The sequence below is a fragment of the Stegostoma tigrinum genome, chromosome 3 (genome assembly GCF_030684315.1).
Source record: "Stegostoma tigrinum isolate sSteTig4 chromosome 3, sSteTig4.hap1, whole genome shotgun sequence".
Classification (NCBI taxonomy): domain Eukaryota; kingdom Metazoa; phylum Chordata; class Chondrichthyes; order Orectolobiformes; family Stegostomatidae; genus Stegostoma; species Stegostoma tigrinum.
This window is the reverse complement of record NC_081356.1, coordinates 111,302,996-111,318,832: the sequence shown is the minus strand read 5'-3', so window position 1 is coordinate 111,318,832 and position 15,837 is coordinate 111,302,996. Positions and strand designations below refer to the sequence as shown.

The window sequence follows — 15,837 nt, the reverse complement described above, 5'->3', positions numbered from 1 at the left end:
GGGAATTGTCTTAATTGCATTTGCTATTTGATGTGCACTGTGGCAGTTCAGTTGCAGTCCATTACCAATGTTTACCATGTTATTTCAGTGTTAGAAAAAGTTGTACATTTTATTTCAGTTCTGATGAGTGGACTGTTCGTAGTCATGCTGTGTTTGTGACTTACTTGTTTTGCACAAAGTGGAGAGGACTGTTCCCTCCCTTTCACACCTTAATTTACTCCCATTTTACATCGTTTTTTTCTCTCTACTATTAACAGCCCCGTTATCTTTTGCGCTCTCTTGCTGATAATGTTACTCTAACAAAGTAGAAAAAAGAATTAATTTTCTAGTGATTGTGTTTGCTAACTCTGAATGCGTTGTGTGTCACTTTACATCACACGTGATCAGACTTTGGTGAAGGCAGGGGAGAGTTCGAGACAAGGCGTTTCTTTCTTGGGAGAGGGGAGAGGTCATTGTGGACCCAAATAGAGAGTTGGGGAGGTTGAGGATGGTGATGAAGTGGAATTGAGAACCAGGGTTTGGTGTGATAGGAGAGCATGGAAAGGAAGGATGGGTTGTGTGGAAAGCCAGGAGAGCATGAAAGGAAGGCAAGTGAGAGGGCACTACCCTCTTCTATGGGATCATGTTTCAATAACGATCAAAATTGGCACGTGGCAAAAATATCCTCTTTATTGAGCATCCGCAGTAACATCATCAAGGTGACAATGGAATCCCAAGTACAGTTTTACAATATCCTGTTTAACGTATGTTAACATTGTGCACTTGTGAGTGAGTTGTTAAGAGAACCATAACACAGTATCTCACATTTCTCACTTGTTTTCCTCCCTAACTCCATGCACCCTCTCGCTAACTCTTCAAAACTGTGCACACTCCTCTGCACACCTGCAGTAATACATCTGCGCATGACAACACCCATAAAGTTTACATTTAGTGACAGTGCTTGGAACATGTGTCCTTCAGAGAGCATACATGTGTGGTTGTCCACAGTTGTCAGTGTCAACAAACGCAGCCTTTTATAGCACCTTTCAGTTCTAAAGAGGAGTCATAACGCACTCAAAACACTAACTCTTTCTTTCTTCACAGATGCCACCAGATCTGCTGATTTTTCTCGACTGTTGTTTGAGATTTCCAGTGTCTGCAGGATTTTGATTTTATTAGTAAACTTTATTGTTCATTCAAAATCGTGGAACCATGTGACTTTATATCCTAGCCAGTCCCATGGATCTTTCATTTTTTTTAACACTTCAAAAATCGAAGTTTCTGATCCCTGACCAGATTGCAACATAAATTTGGCAGTCTGGTCCAGGATCATAACAGTCTAATTCAGCACTTAGGATAAATTTGTCAATGAAGTTCATCAAAGGAATGCAATTCTGAGGAAAGTACTGGGCAGTTTGGCAATCTACATGTGGATATTTTCACTTGAAAAATGTTTTCACTGGTCAGAGCAAGACTCATTTACTGAGGAAAATGTAGATTATGTTTGATCACAAAAGTGAACTAATGAAGCATTGTCATTATGTTTATTGTCTTTACAGTTTGTCATTGGTTTGTTGTCTAAAGAGCAATACAAACAGCAAGCATTTCTTGAATTTGCTCTGGAAATGAGTGCATTGCACCCAAGGCCAGCATTTATTGATCATCCCTGACTTTCTTTGAGCACATAGCAGTGAACTGCTGCCTTAAACTGCTGCAATCCTTGAGATCTAGGTGCATGCTCAGTGCTGTTATGGAGGGAGTTCCAAGATTTTGGCCCAACAACAAGACATAATAAGAACGTAGTTCCAAGTCAAAAGATTGTGGGTCTTGAAAATGAAGTAGCGGTCAGTTGCTATGCATCTACTGCCTCTTTTCTAATAAGTAAAGGTCATGGGTTTAGAAGATACTGAAGAAAGAGCTTTGCTCCAGTGCATCTCTTAAGTTCACAATGTCCAATTGGTGGAAGGAGTCAATGTTTAAGTTGGTGAATGCTGTTTCAACTAGGATTTGTTAAGCTACTTGAGAACTGGAGCTGCATTCATCTAGGCAATTGGAGATTATTCTATCACACTCTTGTCCTGTGCTTTGCAGATGGAGAGTCAGGAATTGAGTTATTTGTTGCATAATTCCTGATTGCTGACTTCTCTTACAGGCACAGTATTCATATGACTAGTCCAGTTTTATTTCTGGACAATGGTAACTCCTGGGATGCTGATGGAGGGGAATTCAGTGACAGTAATATCAATAAATGTAAATGTGAAGTTTCTGGATGTAAGTTTGCTCACTGAGCTGGAAGGTTAGTTTTCAGACGTCTTATCACCATTCTAGGTAACATCATCAGTGAGCCTCCGATGAAGCGCTGGTGTTATGTCCCGCTTTCTATTTATCTGTTTAGGTTTCCTTGGGTGATTTGTGAATGGTACTGCCTGTTGAGTAAACATCTTCATTTCCGGCCTTGTATTGGAGGGAAAGCCGTTGATGAATTAGCTGAGAGTGATTTTCCTGGCATGTTACCCTGAGGAACACTGCAAAGATGTCCTGGGACTGAGATAGTTCACTTCCAACAGCCATGTCCATCTTCCTTCGTGCTAGGTTTGACCCCAGCCGGTGGAGAAATTTCCCTGTTTCCTAGTGACTTAAAATTTGCCAAGGCTGTTGGTGGCGCCGACAATCAAATGCTGCCTTAATGTCAAGGCCATTATTTCTCATTACATTAGTATTTATTTAACTTGATCTCAAAATGATAGTTGCTTTAAGTACAATAAAGTAATACTGACATTTTAGTACTATCACTGCTCTTCATTTTTTAAAAATACATAAAGTGGGAGAGATGTCTAATTTTCTAGCCACATAAAGTGGCCTTTTTCTGTGCTGCAGACTCTCTATTTCTAGCCACCGTGCTGAGTATTATTCATTTTTTTAAAAGATGCAGAAAAAGAAAACGATGAGAAAGATAGAAGATCACGATCCTATTCCCGATCTCGAAAGAAAAGATCTCGTTCCAGTTCAAAACAAAGGTGAGGCATTAAATTAAGTATATTTACCTTAGATGTTAATAGTCTAAGGATTTATAGTCTCATCAAGTATTTTATCATCTGGATCCATGGAGCAGTTTATTAAAAATGTTAATCACCTGTTAAAACTGGTAATTTCCACATATAGTAACGTTAAAAATGAAGACCATATTTAATTTCCTTTTCATAAAATTCCTTATTGTCAATTCTTTTTATTACTGTCATGTCTTGTTTCCATTTCTCAGAAGTCTACAGTTTTACAGCGTATACTTGTGATGCAGTATAGGACTGTGCAGTTCTAATTCTTGATCTATTTCTACCTAATGAAAACCTAATAAAAATACATATTGAAATGTCTGTTTAAATGGAAATGTAGACATTGTCCCAATTAAAATTTGATTTGGGACTAGGTATAATAAAATAAATACAATATTATATATAGTTGCACATTGTTCACAAAAAATGCAACCGGTTTGAAAAAACTACAACGTTTGTTGACCAAACATATTCAATGATAAGTACTAAGGTATAGTACTTTGGAGGTAGAGAAGCAAAAATGCAACTGTAAGACCTTGCAAAAGAATGATGTTTAATAAAACTTTCATAAATGTTTGACATAGGTATGGATGTTATTTTCTGGAGGCATCTGTAAATATGTAGTATGGTTTACCACACATGTTTAATGGCATGTCACACGAAGCAATACACCCTGGTTCAGCTTTCTCTCATGATCAGCATTCAGGGATTGAAAAGTACTGATCAGCTTTGAGCACTGACAGATTGACCACTGATGCTGTAGTCTTCCGGTGAGTTAACATTATGGGATCTGGAATTGCAAAAAAAACCAGCAAATATTTGTCGAATGACCCAGTTTTCAAAGGGCTGAAGCTTAAATCAGCAGAGTTCAATTTAAGGAGACCTTGCACTGTTTGAAATTGAAATTAAATGGTCAGACAGCATTTATCTTAAATGCTTACTTGAATATTTTGATGTATCCTCTTCAAAGGCAGAGGAGGAAGCGTACTACACGAGTCTGTGTTAAATAATCGTCTTTTATTAGACCTTTAATATATTTTTAGAAATTCTATTATTTGCATAGAAATGTTTCATACTTGGGGTTTTGAATGAGAAGCTGAGCTTTGGACCAGTTCTAAAGCAAATGGCACGAGGCTTGGCGTGGAAAAAGAATCTATCCAGTTCATAGTTATCATTTAGCCATCTTATGATTGCTTCCTCCTACAGTCATCCTGATTGGCACGGAAGTCTTTCTCCCAATTTGAGCATGCAGACTGATTTATCCAAATAGATTCAGTCCTGGAAAGGTGATTCCTGTAATTAGTTTCAACACTCCTGACCATATCAGGTTGATTTTTAGTTCTATCTCAGGTTTATTTTTAATACTTGTAACGTTTAGTAATTATTCTTTCCTGGTCCCTTTACAAAACTTGAGTATTATGTTTAATGAATACTGCCTAATATTTCTCACTGACTTTTTTGTAATGAACCCTGAATGAAGATTTGCATTAATACAAAAATAAAAAAGTTAAAAATCTGTTTTGTACAGCGTACCTCTAATTGGTAAATAATAAATTAGCCTGCCATTTTGTGGTATTTTCTTTCCCCTAACTGCAGCTGGAAGTAACTTGCTGAAACATGATACTCAGTGAGTACGATGGCGTTATGCAGGCTACCTCCATGAACTCAGAATGGCTGATCTGATGATACATGTGAGAGAAATTACAGGTTTTTGCTCCTCTTATCTTTTCAAGATCTTGAAGTAGCCACAGTAAGAGTGACATAACTGCATTGTTTTAAATTTACTTCCAAATTCCTTTGTAAGTGATTTTACTGTATAATCTTTTAAAATGGGCTTAAAACAAAAGATTTGAGAGAAAATGAAGAAGAGAGTGGTTTAAGAAAACTAAATAAATAACTGAAATACATTTGTAAGTCTTAGTGTTTTTGTTAGAAGGCTATCAGTTACAAGCCATTGAATGTGGAATTTTTCCCAGAAAATTATGGCTAACGATTGAATGTTATCACAATAAGAATTAATGAAGATAAGATTTAAATATGTAATTTGAACATTGGCTAGCTTGGTTTGATTGGGGGAATGAAGAATTAGATGGGGGTTGTGGAGTTTGCCTATGTTATTTTTTAAATGATAAGATTATTTGTAAGAAATGTGCTTTCATTAAGTGGATTAATAAGGTGGAGTCCATGGCTTAATGGATTGTGCATCTTTTGTAGAAGGATATGGTTGATGGTGAAAATGGTCTCCTCGTGCCTGTCTGTCCTTTTCTGTTACCCCCACACTCTCTTCCGCTCTACATTTCTTTACCAGAAGCACCAGTGACCTCTTCTGTCTGTTGAGTATGATCTCTGCGTAACTGGGATAAATTCCATTTTCAGTGGCTTACTAATAAATATTTTTATTACCATGTTATTAGATATGAATTACAAAAAAATCTAATAGCATTATCATTTTGGTTGCTTGTTACTAAAAATGTAGATGTTGGTGAAACAAATAGATCTCTGATTTGTTTGATTTTGAAAATCCTGTTGGTCAGAATTAGAGATTGTAGCAACAGTACAGTGAGGAAAGTCCAGAGGTACACATGAAATAATGCTTTGGCACTAACAATCACCCTGTTTTAACATTTAGATGCCTCTTTAACTTAACTTGGCTACCCTTCCCACCAGTTGAACAACCTCCATAAAATCTTCATCTATATATTTGATTCTGGTCTAAACTTTCCCTTCATCCATGAAATGCTGGGTTCTAGTCCTGATGTATAAAAAATTTTCAGTTCACTTTTCTCAATCCTAGTAATTATTTTCCTCCTTATTTGCTCTTCAGCTGTGGATGACAGTTATATGGCAGCAATTACTGTCTTTAGGACATTGAAAATACGAATGGGTAGTATGGGATTGGGGTCACATTGGCCAACCAAGTAGCAATGACAAATGCAAGTCTCTGAAAGAAGTTATTCAACAAGTTGCATGTTCGTTTTCATTTTACAATACGCTAGGATTTGAATTCACAATTTATATATTCCTAATCTGGTCCTTTAACACTATCAGATTTACTCTGCAACATCACTTTTTGGCAACTGAAGATCTCTGTCTTTCAAAACATTTGACTGAGATATCTGCTTGTCATTGAAAGAAGCCCTATAGCTTTCCTTGTATTTTCTCTGGGGCCTGCATAGTTCTCTGATTAATGGAAACCAAAATTATGTTCAGTACTCTTGGCTTGACCTGGAACACTGAGTACTTTTTGTGTCACAATAGCTTGAACATGACTTCTGAGCAGTTTGTATTCACCTGATTTAGCAGTATACCCAACCATATTCATTTCTTGTCCACCTTTTTATTTAAAGGATATGGGCTCATTCAGTCCAGTAACATTCAAAATTTCAATTAACTTACCTTGTATAACAGAGTTTGCTACCATACATTGATTAATGGCACTTATAATACCTCAACGACACTGGACAGATTTGTAGTTAGTTTGAACTTCAAGGAATTTTGATTGTTAGAACATTGTCAAAAAAGTTATTTCATTCACTTGTGTTAATTTCTTTCATCAAGTTTGTGGGTTTAACTACGCGCTAAAAGCTGATTCTACTCACTGAAACTTTTCAAAAGTGAAAGTATTTTTGCATACAAAAACAATAGCATCTTGAAAGATATTTTGTGGCCTATTAAAATTATAATGCTACATGAAAGCGTACATGATATTCATTAACACTTATTGAGAAACACTAACTTGGAAGACATTTTGTTAATTAGGATGAACTAACCACTTTAATGATTTAATTTAATGAATTTAAGTGCCTGACCTAATTTCTGTGCAAAATGGATGCATTATATTGATGATCCTGATTTAAAACAAAGATCGGTGATGGGCTTGGTTTTCCCATTACGCCTTAATTCTTGATTTCAACCATATTGCAAATAGACACTGCATGTCTATTTTTGTTTTCCTTTTCTCCTATGGTTGAGAATGTAAGGATTCATAGTTGTGCTTCTGTGTGATATATTGCTGAAATATTGTTAGTGGCAGAAATGTGGCTGGAGTCCAATCATTTGAAGGAGTATGACCCAGTGAATGCTAAATTCTACTAACTTCATTAATTGGAAAAATTTTGCTTTCACCAAATTTGATCATTCTGAATATGTCCTTTTTCAGAGGAAATTCTTGTAAGGTTATTTTTAAAAGGTATACTAGAAATCAGCATTGTTGAATGTATGTCTATTCTGTCCTGGAAAGTTTCCTACAGCGGTTCTGAAGGTTTTCATTAAATGTAGTAAAAGATATTCAATTCCTTGAACATCAACACAGTTCTTAGATTCACATCTGAGACCATACCTACATTAATGCATTGACTCAGTAAGGTAAAGCCATTTTCAGATTTCAATGTAAACCGTAAGTGCATTTCTCTTGTATGTTACTGATTCCCATGTTTAATTTGGTGGAAACCTACTGTTTGGGTATTGAATCAGTTAGATATTATATTAACTTTACAGCATGCAAAAACCACTGAAACATGCAACAGTAATAAACAAAATGCCTTTGTATTGGGCTAAATTTGGAACATGCCAAAAATATTTGATTAGTATTAGGCAAAATGTTCTTAAATTAGCTTGTGAAAACATTGAAGTAATTTACTCCTGTTGTAACACATGCGTTTAAACAAGCGGCTAATTTATCAATATTTGAGTCTAGATTTTGTGGCTGTTTGTGATTTTCACAACTTCCAGCTCGCTCTTTGGGGTTGTTTGCATTTCTGTTGTGTAGTGCACATCTGACAATCCCTTTATCGGCAAGAGCTTTGGAATTAGGAATGCTGACCTGTACGATTGCCAGAAAAATTCTTAATCGTCTCTCAAATGGGAACAGTTTCTTCTTATCTCCCCTATCCAACTTCTCATGAGATTTGACAAAAATACTTTTAACTTTACATTCCAACTGAAGCTCCTGAAAATTCTGGAATGATTCCTGTGAGTGAACCTTTACTGAAATTTCACTGAAGCTTTCATGTGCTTTCTAAATTGTGCCCAGAACAGGACACAGTACTGTGGTTAATTTGAGCCATTGTTTGATATAGTTCCATCAAAACTGCTTTGCATTTGTACTCTACGTCCTTATTTATAAACCTGTGATTTAAGCATTATTAGCTGCCTTTATACTTTGATATATGTGCAGGTGGATGCGCAGGTCACTTTTCTCCAACATTTTTCAGCTGTAACATTTTCCATGTTGTTTACTCATTCTTCCAATCATAATACATTATCTCACATTTCTTTGCATTAAATTTCATCTGCATTTGCCCACCCATTCCATCAGCTAAACATGCTCTTTGAAGCCAGTTACTGTCTTCACAGTTCATAATGCTTCCTTATTTTGGTGTGTAACTTGCAACTTTTGAGGTTGTGCCCTAATTAGTCAAGTCTAAGCCATTAATAGAAATTAAGAGAAGCAGTGGTCCCAGTGCCAGTACTTTTGAGCAATTCAATCTCTTTTGAAGTTCAAAAAAGCAATTGTTTACTACTATTTTGTTTCCTGTTAGCCAAGTTTGTATCCATGCTGTCACTGGCCCTTATTCCATCAGCTATAATTTTGATAATGTGGCACTTCATCAAATGCCTTTTGGAAGTCCATTTTCTAGCCACCTCCCTTTGCCCTTCCATGGCATTGCCATCTCTAAATTCCTCACTGTCTCTATCCTTTTGGGTTATCATTGATCAGAAACTGAACTTGGCTAGCCGTCTAAATATTGTGGTCACAACAGCAGCTCAGAGGCTGAAAATAATGTGACAAGTAATTCATCTGTCTCCTTGAGACCTGCTGTCCCACTGCAAGGTACATGTCAGAACTGTGATGGAATCTTCTCCATAAGCACAGCTTCAAGACCACATAAGAAATTTGACAATTCAAGATAAAGCAGCTTCCATGAAAGACGCCACATCCACCATCTTCAACATTCACTCCATCTACCACTGAAGCATAATGGCAATCTACTATCCATAAGACGAACTGCTGCAATTAACTTGGCTTTTTTGATAGCTCATTCCATACCTGTGTCCATCACAGCCTAGAAGACCAAGGGCAGCCAATACATGGGTGCTCCACCACTTGCAAGCTTCTTCCCAAGCTGAATACTGCCCTGACTTGCACTACATTGCCATTGCTTCAGTGTAGCTGCATCAAAATCCTGAAACTCTTTCTGACAGCACAGTGCTATAGGTGTACTTTCACTGAATTTCAGTGGTCAAAAGGATGCTCGCCACAACCTTCCCAAGGGATGTTTCTACCAACGGCATTGCCTAAGTTAACTTTAAAAAAGCCTTCACTCAATAGCATCACATTCCCCTGGTACCACCACTGTTTTAAGGAAAATTGAAAGATCACAGCCAGTACTTCACCAGTTTCCATACTTGCTTCTCTCTGTGTTTTTTAATATATCTCATCCGAACATGGTGATTGATGGCATTTGGGAGTCTGGATTGTGGACAATATTTCTTCTTCCAATCTGAAAGCATTGTTTGCTCTGTTACTGATTTAAATATTAACCAGTAGTCAGCATCACCAACTTCATGTCATCCATTGGATACTGACACCCAGACCTGGATGTACAGTGCCACTCATATTGCTTTCTGTGGTAGTTGGCAAAGGAGAAGCATTGTTTGTATATTAGTTCACATGGTGATGACTAGAGTACTAAAAACTACTAGGCTGTTTTGTCACAAGTGGATATTTTAAAGTTGGGATTTTAAGCACTTTGAAAGAAATGTTTAGCCTTGTTTTACATCAAAATTAATGAGGCCAGGTACTAAAATGTAACATACTGCATGCATTTATATTTTTTCCAAACTCTTGCATTTGTGTTTTGACAACAAAAGTATTCCCACCTTTATTCTTCAGGTGTTCCAGGAGTAGGTCGCAACACCGATCTCCTTCAAGACACAAAGATAGGCGTGATTCTAAGAGTCCTCTTACAAAGCGTTCACGGTCAAAAGACAGGCATCGCTCAAAAAGTTGTTCCCCATCAAGGTAAATTTCTGTTATAGTTTAAAATGTAAGGAACCAAATGTCCCTTTGCAGTCTCGTTTATTTGTATGCTTCTGGATTTGGTGTCAACACAGCACCTGACAAATGAAAATATCTAAAGATTTCCAGCAAGAGCATCTCAGTAAGCATGACAGGCTGAAACTTTGTTTCTGTCTCGCAACTAAATACCACTGTCACTGAATTTCTGATGTTAACTTTCAGTCAGTCCTACTTGACTTTTCTTGAAGAATGTGAACTCATGTCAAACGTGTGCTGATGATTTTTAACGTACTCATGTTTGTCACTAGCAGTTCATAACTAAACTACTACCAAAACAAAATTGCTGCACCTATCAGAGCTGCAATGTTGATGCTATCCATCTTTCAAAATGCTGGTATTTCACTTTTCTTTGCTCAAAATGGTTTTGCTGCCTGAGTACATTTGTTGCAGAATGCTGTTTGTTCTTTATATCTAATGATGGTGGCCATTTTCAGTATTATGTCTCTCTTCCACTATGTTATGGCTTGTTTGGAGGATGTTGAGGGGATGTTGTCCCATGTCTTATGAATAATTTCCATCTGGGCCCTTATCACAGGATAGGCAGCCTTCTGTCCCTTAATTGCTCCACATTACCTGGAAAGAAGCAAGAAGGCTCACGGTTCATCTATGATAAATGTATATTCCATTTGTTTCTTCCAACAATTGAACAGTCCCTTAATTAGTTCCATGTAAAGCACGTCCCTTAACTGCGGTAATAAAATGTGAGGCTGGATGAACACAGCAGGCCAAGCAGCATCTCAGGAGCACAAAAGCTTTTGTGCTCCTGAGATGCTGCTTGGCCTGCTGTGTTCATCCAGCCTCACATTTTATTATCTTGGAATCTCCAGCATCTGCAGTCCCCATTATCCCTTAACTGCGGCATAGTTTTCTGCTGCCATTCCAGGAATGACACGGAGACACAGTAACAGACTCTCCTTTACAGGGAATGGATCAATGTACAAATTAGTTTTTGCACAAGTTAATAATTAGAAACTTAACAAAATACATGAACAGTTATGCAAATAAAATCCTTTACCTGTTACCTACATAAAATTATGTGGCGCAAATGTCACTTGCCACTTTTCAGCCCAAGCCTGGATATTGTCCAGGTGTCGCTGCATTCAGTCATTGATTGCTTCAGTACGTGAGGAGTCGTGAATGATGCTAAACATTGTGCAATCAACAGAAACCTTTCCCACTTCTGGCCTTATGGTGGAGGGAAACTAGTAATAAAATAGCTGAAGCTGGTTTGGCCTAGATACTGCTAACCTGAGGAACAAACAGGCTTGTGTAACGTAGTGGTATGTCGCTACTTGTGAGCCAGGAGGTCTGGGTTCATCCACTCTCTCCAGAGGTGTGTAAAAACATCTCTCAACAGGTTGCTCAGAAAATATCTACCCTGAGGACCTCTGATGTCCTGGAGGTGCAATGGCTAATTTCCAACAACCACAGCCATCTTGCTGTGTGCTATGTATGATTCCAACTAAAGGACAGTTTTCATCTGATTCCCATTGACTCCAGATTTGCTAGGGTTCCTCATTGCCATACTCAGTCAAATGCTGCCTCACTGGCAAGCGCAGTAACTTGCACCTCTGGAATTCAGCTCTTTTGTCCATATTAGTCACAGCACCACTACTGATGCTCAGATTAGAATGGTCCAGAGATTTTTGTCTGGTTTGATATTATTTATTGAGTGGATAAATTCACTGAACCATTGTAGGAACTTTTGGCTCCCAAAAAGATACAAAAATCACAATTAAACAATGCTTTGCAGGCAGCTTTAAAAAAAACTGTGGCCCTATGAATAAAACAGTCAGCAACTTCTTGAATGATTACAAAGTTACATTTTTTGACAGCAAATTGAGAAGATAATGGAGTTTGGACATTACAAGCCTAGATTTTCGTCTTTGAGCTATGTAGCTGGGTTTGGGAAGTTGCCAGCTTCACTCACCTGCCTCAGAAAAAGGCGACCCTGGCAACTGATTTTCATTGAGGGTGCAGGCTGTAATCAGACTAGCCATCCAATAATGAGTTCTGAGGAAGGGTCACTGGACCTGAAACGTTAACTCTGTTTTCTCCTTCACAGATGCTGCCAGACCTGCTGAGCTTTTCCAGCAACTTTGTTTTTGCACCCAGTAATGAGATCGAAGTAATCAGACACTGATGGGCATTGAGACAGGCTGTTTTAAAGACTTGCCTTGTTACTGTGGGACTTTGTCCTGTTTATTACAATAGAACTGTCATGTCCTCTGACATCACAGCGCCACAAAACACCCATGCCCCATCCATGCTAGGATGTGACTGTTCTCCATTGCCATGTAATATTACTGTTAAACTGTGCCTCTCTTTCCAATCCCATGGCCCATAGACGAATTTATTGCACTCCTATGTCCATTTCCCCACTGTACACTGTATAGAAGCAATGAACTTTTTAGTGACTGTGTACTTATAAAAAAGCTTTAAAATTTAATCATAACTATTAGTTTCATTTAATGCAAACAAATAAAAGTGTCAGTCATTCTTGCCCTTTAAAGTATCAGTAGCAAGAACTGAAATAACTTGAAATCTTTTAACCCTGTATCAAAACTATTATACAACTGACAGAGATTTGAGAACCAGAGTTGTCAATTGAACATTGTTTTCGTGGGGGATCAAGTGTTTCAACAATCTAATGAATTTCTATGGTCTTAGCTAAGCTTCAAAGTGCATTCTACTTCTAACAACTGATTCCCTGTGACACCAAAATTTTGTCTATTAAATGTATTCAGCAGTGGGCTTTCTACAACCCTCTGGGTTGACCAATTCCACAAATTCATAATCCTTTAAGTGAAATAAGTTTTTTTTTTCTTACTTCAGTCTCAAATGATCAGATCCATACCCAAAGACACTGCACCCACCTTTTTCCCTGGGAATGTGGGAAACAATCTCCCTTAGGCCCCTTCAGAATTGTGCAACTCTCAATGAGATTTCCTCATCTTCATCTGAATTCCAGAGAATAGAGACCTGATTTATTCTACCTGTTATCATAGGGCAATATCCTCCTCCCAAGAAACAATTTAGTGAACTTGTGCTGTACCACCTCCAACAAGTATATTCTCTTTCCGTCTACTGATCTACTCTCGCTTCTAATTTATTTTACATGCAATTTTGTGAATGTAAAGACCAAAACTACATACAGCACTTCAGATGTGGTCTCACCAAAACCCTGTAAAAATCTGCATTTCCAGTTCCCAATTTAATCCCTTGCAATAAAAGCTAACATGTCGGTTGCTGCCTTAATTGCTTGTTGCACCTGCATGCTGATTTTCTGCATTCCTTGAATTAACATGACTAAGTTGCTTTGAACATCCACATTTCTAAGTTTCACACTTCCTAAAAATATTCTTTATATTTTGTTTTTTAAATTTATCCCATTTTTCTAATCAACCTGTTCAACGACAGTATTACACATGTCTGCAGCAGGCGGGACTTGAACTCTGGACTCCTGGTTCAGGGGTAGAGACACTGCCACTGGACCACCAGACACTTCCCTACCTTACACATTACCTGCCAGTTTGCTTCTCATAACGTAAACTGTTTGTATCTCTTCGATGCTTGTCTGTGTCCTCTCTATAGCTTACCTTTCCACCTGGCTTTGTATCCCTTGCAAAAAGAAAATGAGATAACAAAGTGTAGAGCTGGATGAACACAGCAGGCCAAGCAACATTTTAAGAGCACAAAAGCTGACGTTTCGGGCGTAGACCCTTCATCAGAAAAGCTTTTCTGACAAAGGGTCTAGGCCCGAAACGTCAGCTTTTGTGCTCCTAAGATGCTGCTTGGCCTGCTGCGTTCATTCAGCTCCACACTTTGTTATTTCGAATTCTCCAGCACCTGCAGTTCCCATTATCTCCGATCACAAAAAGAAAATGACTTGGGCTAATATAGGAAAATGTTTCTGTGATGCCCTAAAACACTCCAAGCATTCTCCAGGAGCCAGCTAATTTATTAATCTCCTTTAGTCTCTCATTAGTTCACAAATGACCTGTTAGAACTTGAATTGCTCTCTTTGTCAGGAAGTTGTCTATCTCCCTTTTTAAAGACTGTAGGTAATGCATACTCATCATGATAGCAATTTGTTCCAGAAATTACAGACTTTGCAGTGAAAACAAGCACATCCTATTGTCTAACTTAACTCTGCAAATCTGTTTTCTAACTATGCATCTGAGGTCTTCCAATTCTATTCATTTTAAATAAACTGCCCACTTTTCAGAAATCTACTCATTACTTCATTTTAAAATTCTTAATCAAGCATCCAACATGTCCACATTTCTGTAATTAATTTATCCCTAATAGAACTGATTTGACCTAACATGCTTATCATCCCATAGAAATCTACTGATTCTCCATCTCAGCGCACCATGGTGATTCCAAACTTTTACTACCACAGATGCTCGCTGCTTTAGCCCTGCAGTTGCATTTTGCTAATTTGTACCTAAACCCCTTTGTGTTCCAATTTTAAAAGGCATATCAAATTAATTTTCAGGTTAATCTTTTCATTTCCCTCTCTCTTTTACTGATTTACAAGCTCATCTCTAACTTGCTTTCTTTCTCAACTGAAGAGTTTAAATTTTTCTATCCACGAAGTTACGACATCAGATTGCTGCTTTCTATGCATTTCTTCTATGATTCAAGGACTAACTTTTGTCCCTCAGTAACTGGAATAGAATATGTACAATACTAGTTGGAAGTAAAGCATTATAGAACTTTGTCGTAGCCTAGACTTACCAGCCTATTACTATGGTAGGCGAATAGAAATTCATCTAATTTCTATATTAGAAAGGCTTTGTGATTTTCTTGGGTATTTTGTAGCTCTCAAAATGAAATTTAGCTTCCTTGTTTATATCACTGCATTGTAGAATTAATTAATTGGTGAAATACTTGGAGATGTTTAAACAACCTAATGAAGGACTCTATAAGCACATATACTGTATTATTATATTGTATGATAAGCTGCCACAGTAATTTGACACCTGCAAAAACAAGATAGATTAATACGAAATGTTATTGTATCTTTGTAAAACTTGTGAGACAGGAGGTTAAATATTTCAGCAAAAATTAACATGATATGAAAATGAAGTTCTGACCCGCAGTAAAGTACTTCAGAATATGTATCTTTAGAGTAAATGCACATACAAAATGGGTCTTGCTCAAAATGTATGTTTGTTTCTGAGAGTTACAAATTACTTGTTCACTATTAGAGAAAAGACAACAGAAAGTGACAGCAAAGGGAAAGAAGAAAGCAAAGATGGAGATGGGGATTCTGAGAAGAAGAAAGAAAAGAAGTCTAGCACTCCACCAGGAAGAAATAGCTCATCTAGGAAATCCAGGAGTTCAAGCAGGTAGGCTCCCAGATAAACTAAGGCATCTACTTGAGCTCACAAAATCATATATGTGTTCATTTATATTTAGGGTTGTCTTCAATTTGATAACCTAATGATATTTTACAAAACAAAAGAACTGAATTTCCATGGAAAAGGTTTGTTAAAACTTCAACCAAAGTGATCACGTCATTTTTCACATACAATGTAGTTGTTGAGTGGGATGATGATGAGGTATTTTAAGGATGACGGTTTTAAAAATAGAAAAGTCATCTGTTCAAGCTAGGATGCATCTGAGTTTGCAAAGTAAATGTAGAAATTGCACGGGCTCTTGCCATAATCATCTATTTCTTTGTAGATAATAAGATGATGCAAGAAGGAATGCATTTGT

General features: G+C 37.4%; 1 protein-coding gene across 1 annotated transcript in view; it reads left to right on the top strand.

Annotated features, from left to right (window-relative positions):
* srek1 (splicing regulatory glutamine/lysine-rich protein 1) overlaps positions 1-15,837 on the top strand; it is a 67,220-nt gene that overhangs the window by 34,378 nt on the left and 17,005 nt on the right. Inside the window, exons 7-9 of the mRNA XM_048525442.2 lie at positions 2,906-2,996; positions 9,925-10,053; positions 15,327-15,467. Of these exons, the coding sequence (XP_048381399.2) occupies positions 2,906-2,996; positions 9,925-10,053; positions 15,327-15,467 (361 nt within the window). The remainder of the gene's footprint in view (positions 1-2,905; positions 2,997-9,924; positions 10,054-15,326; positions 15,468-15,837) is intronic.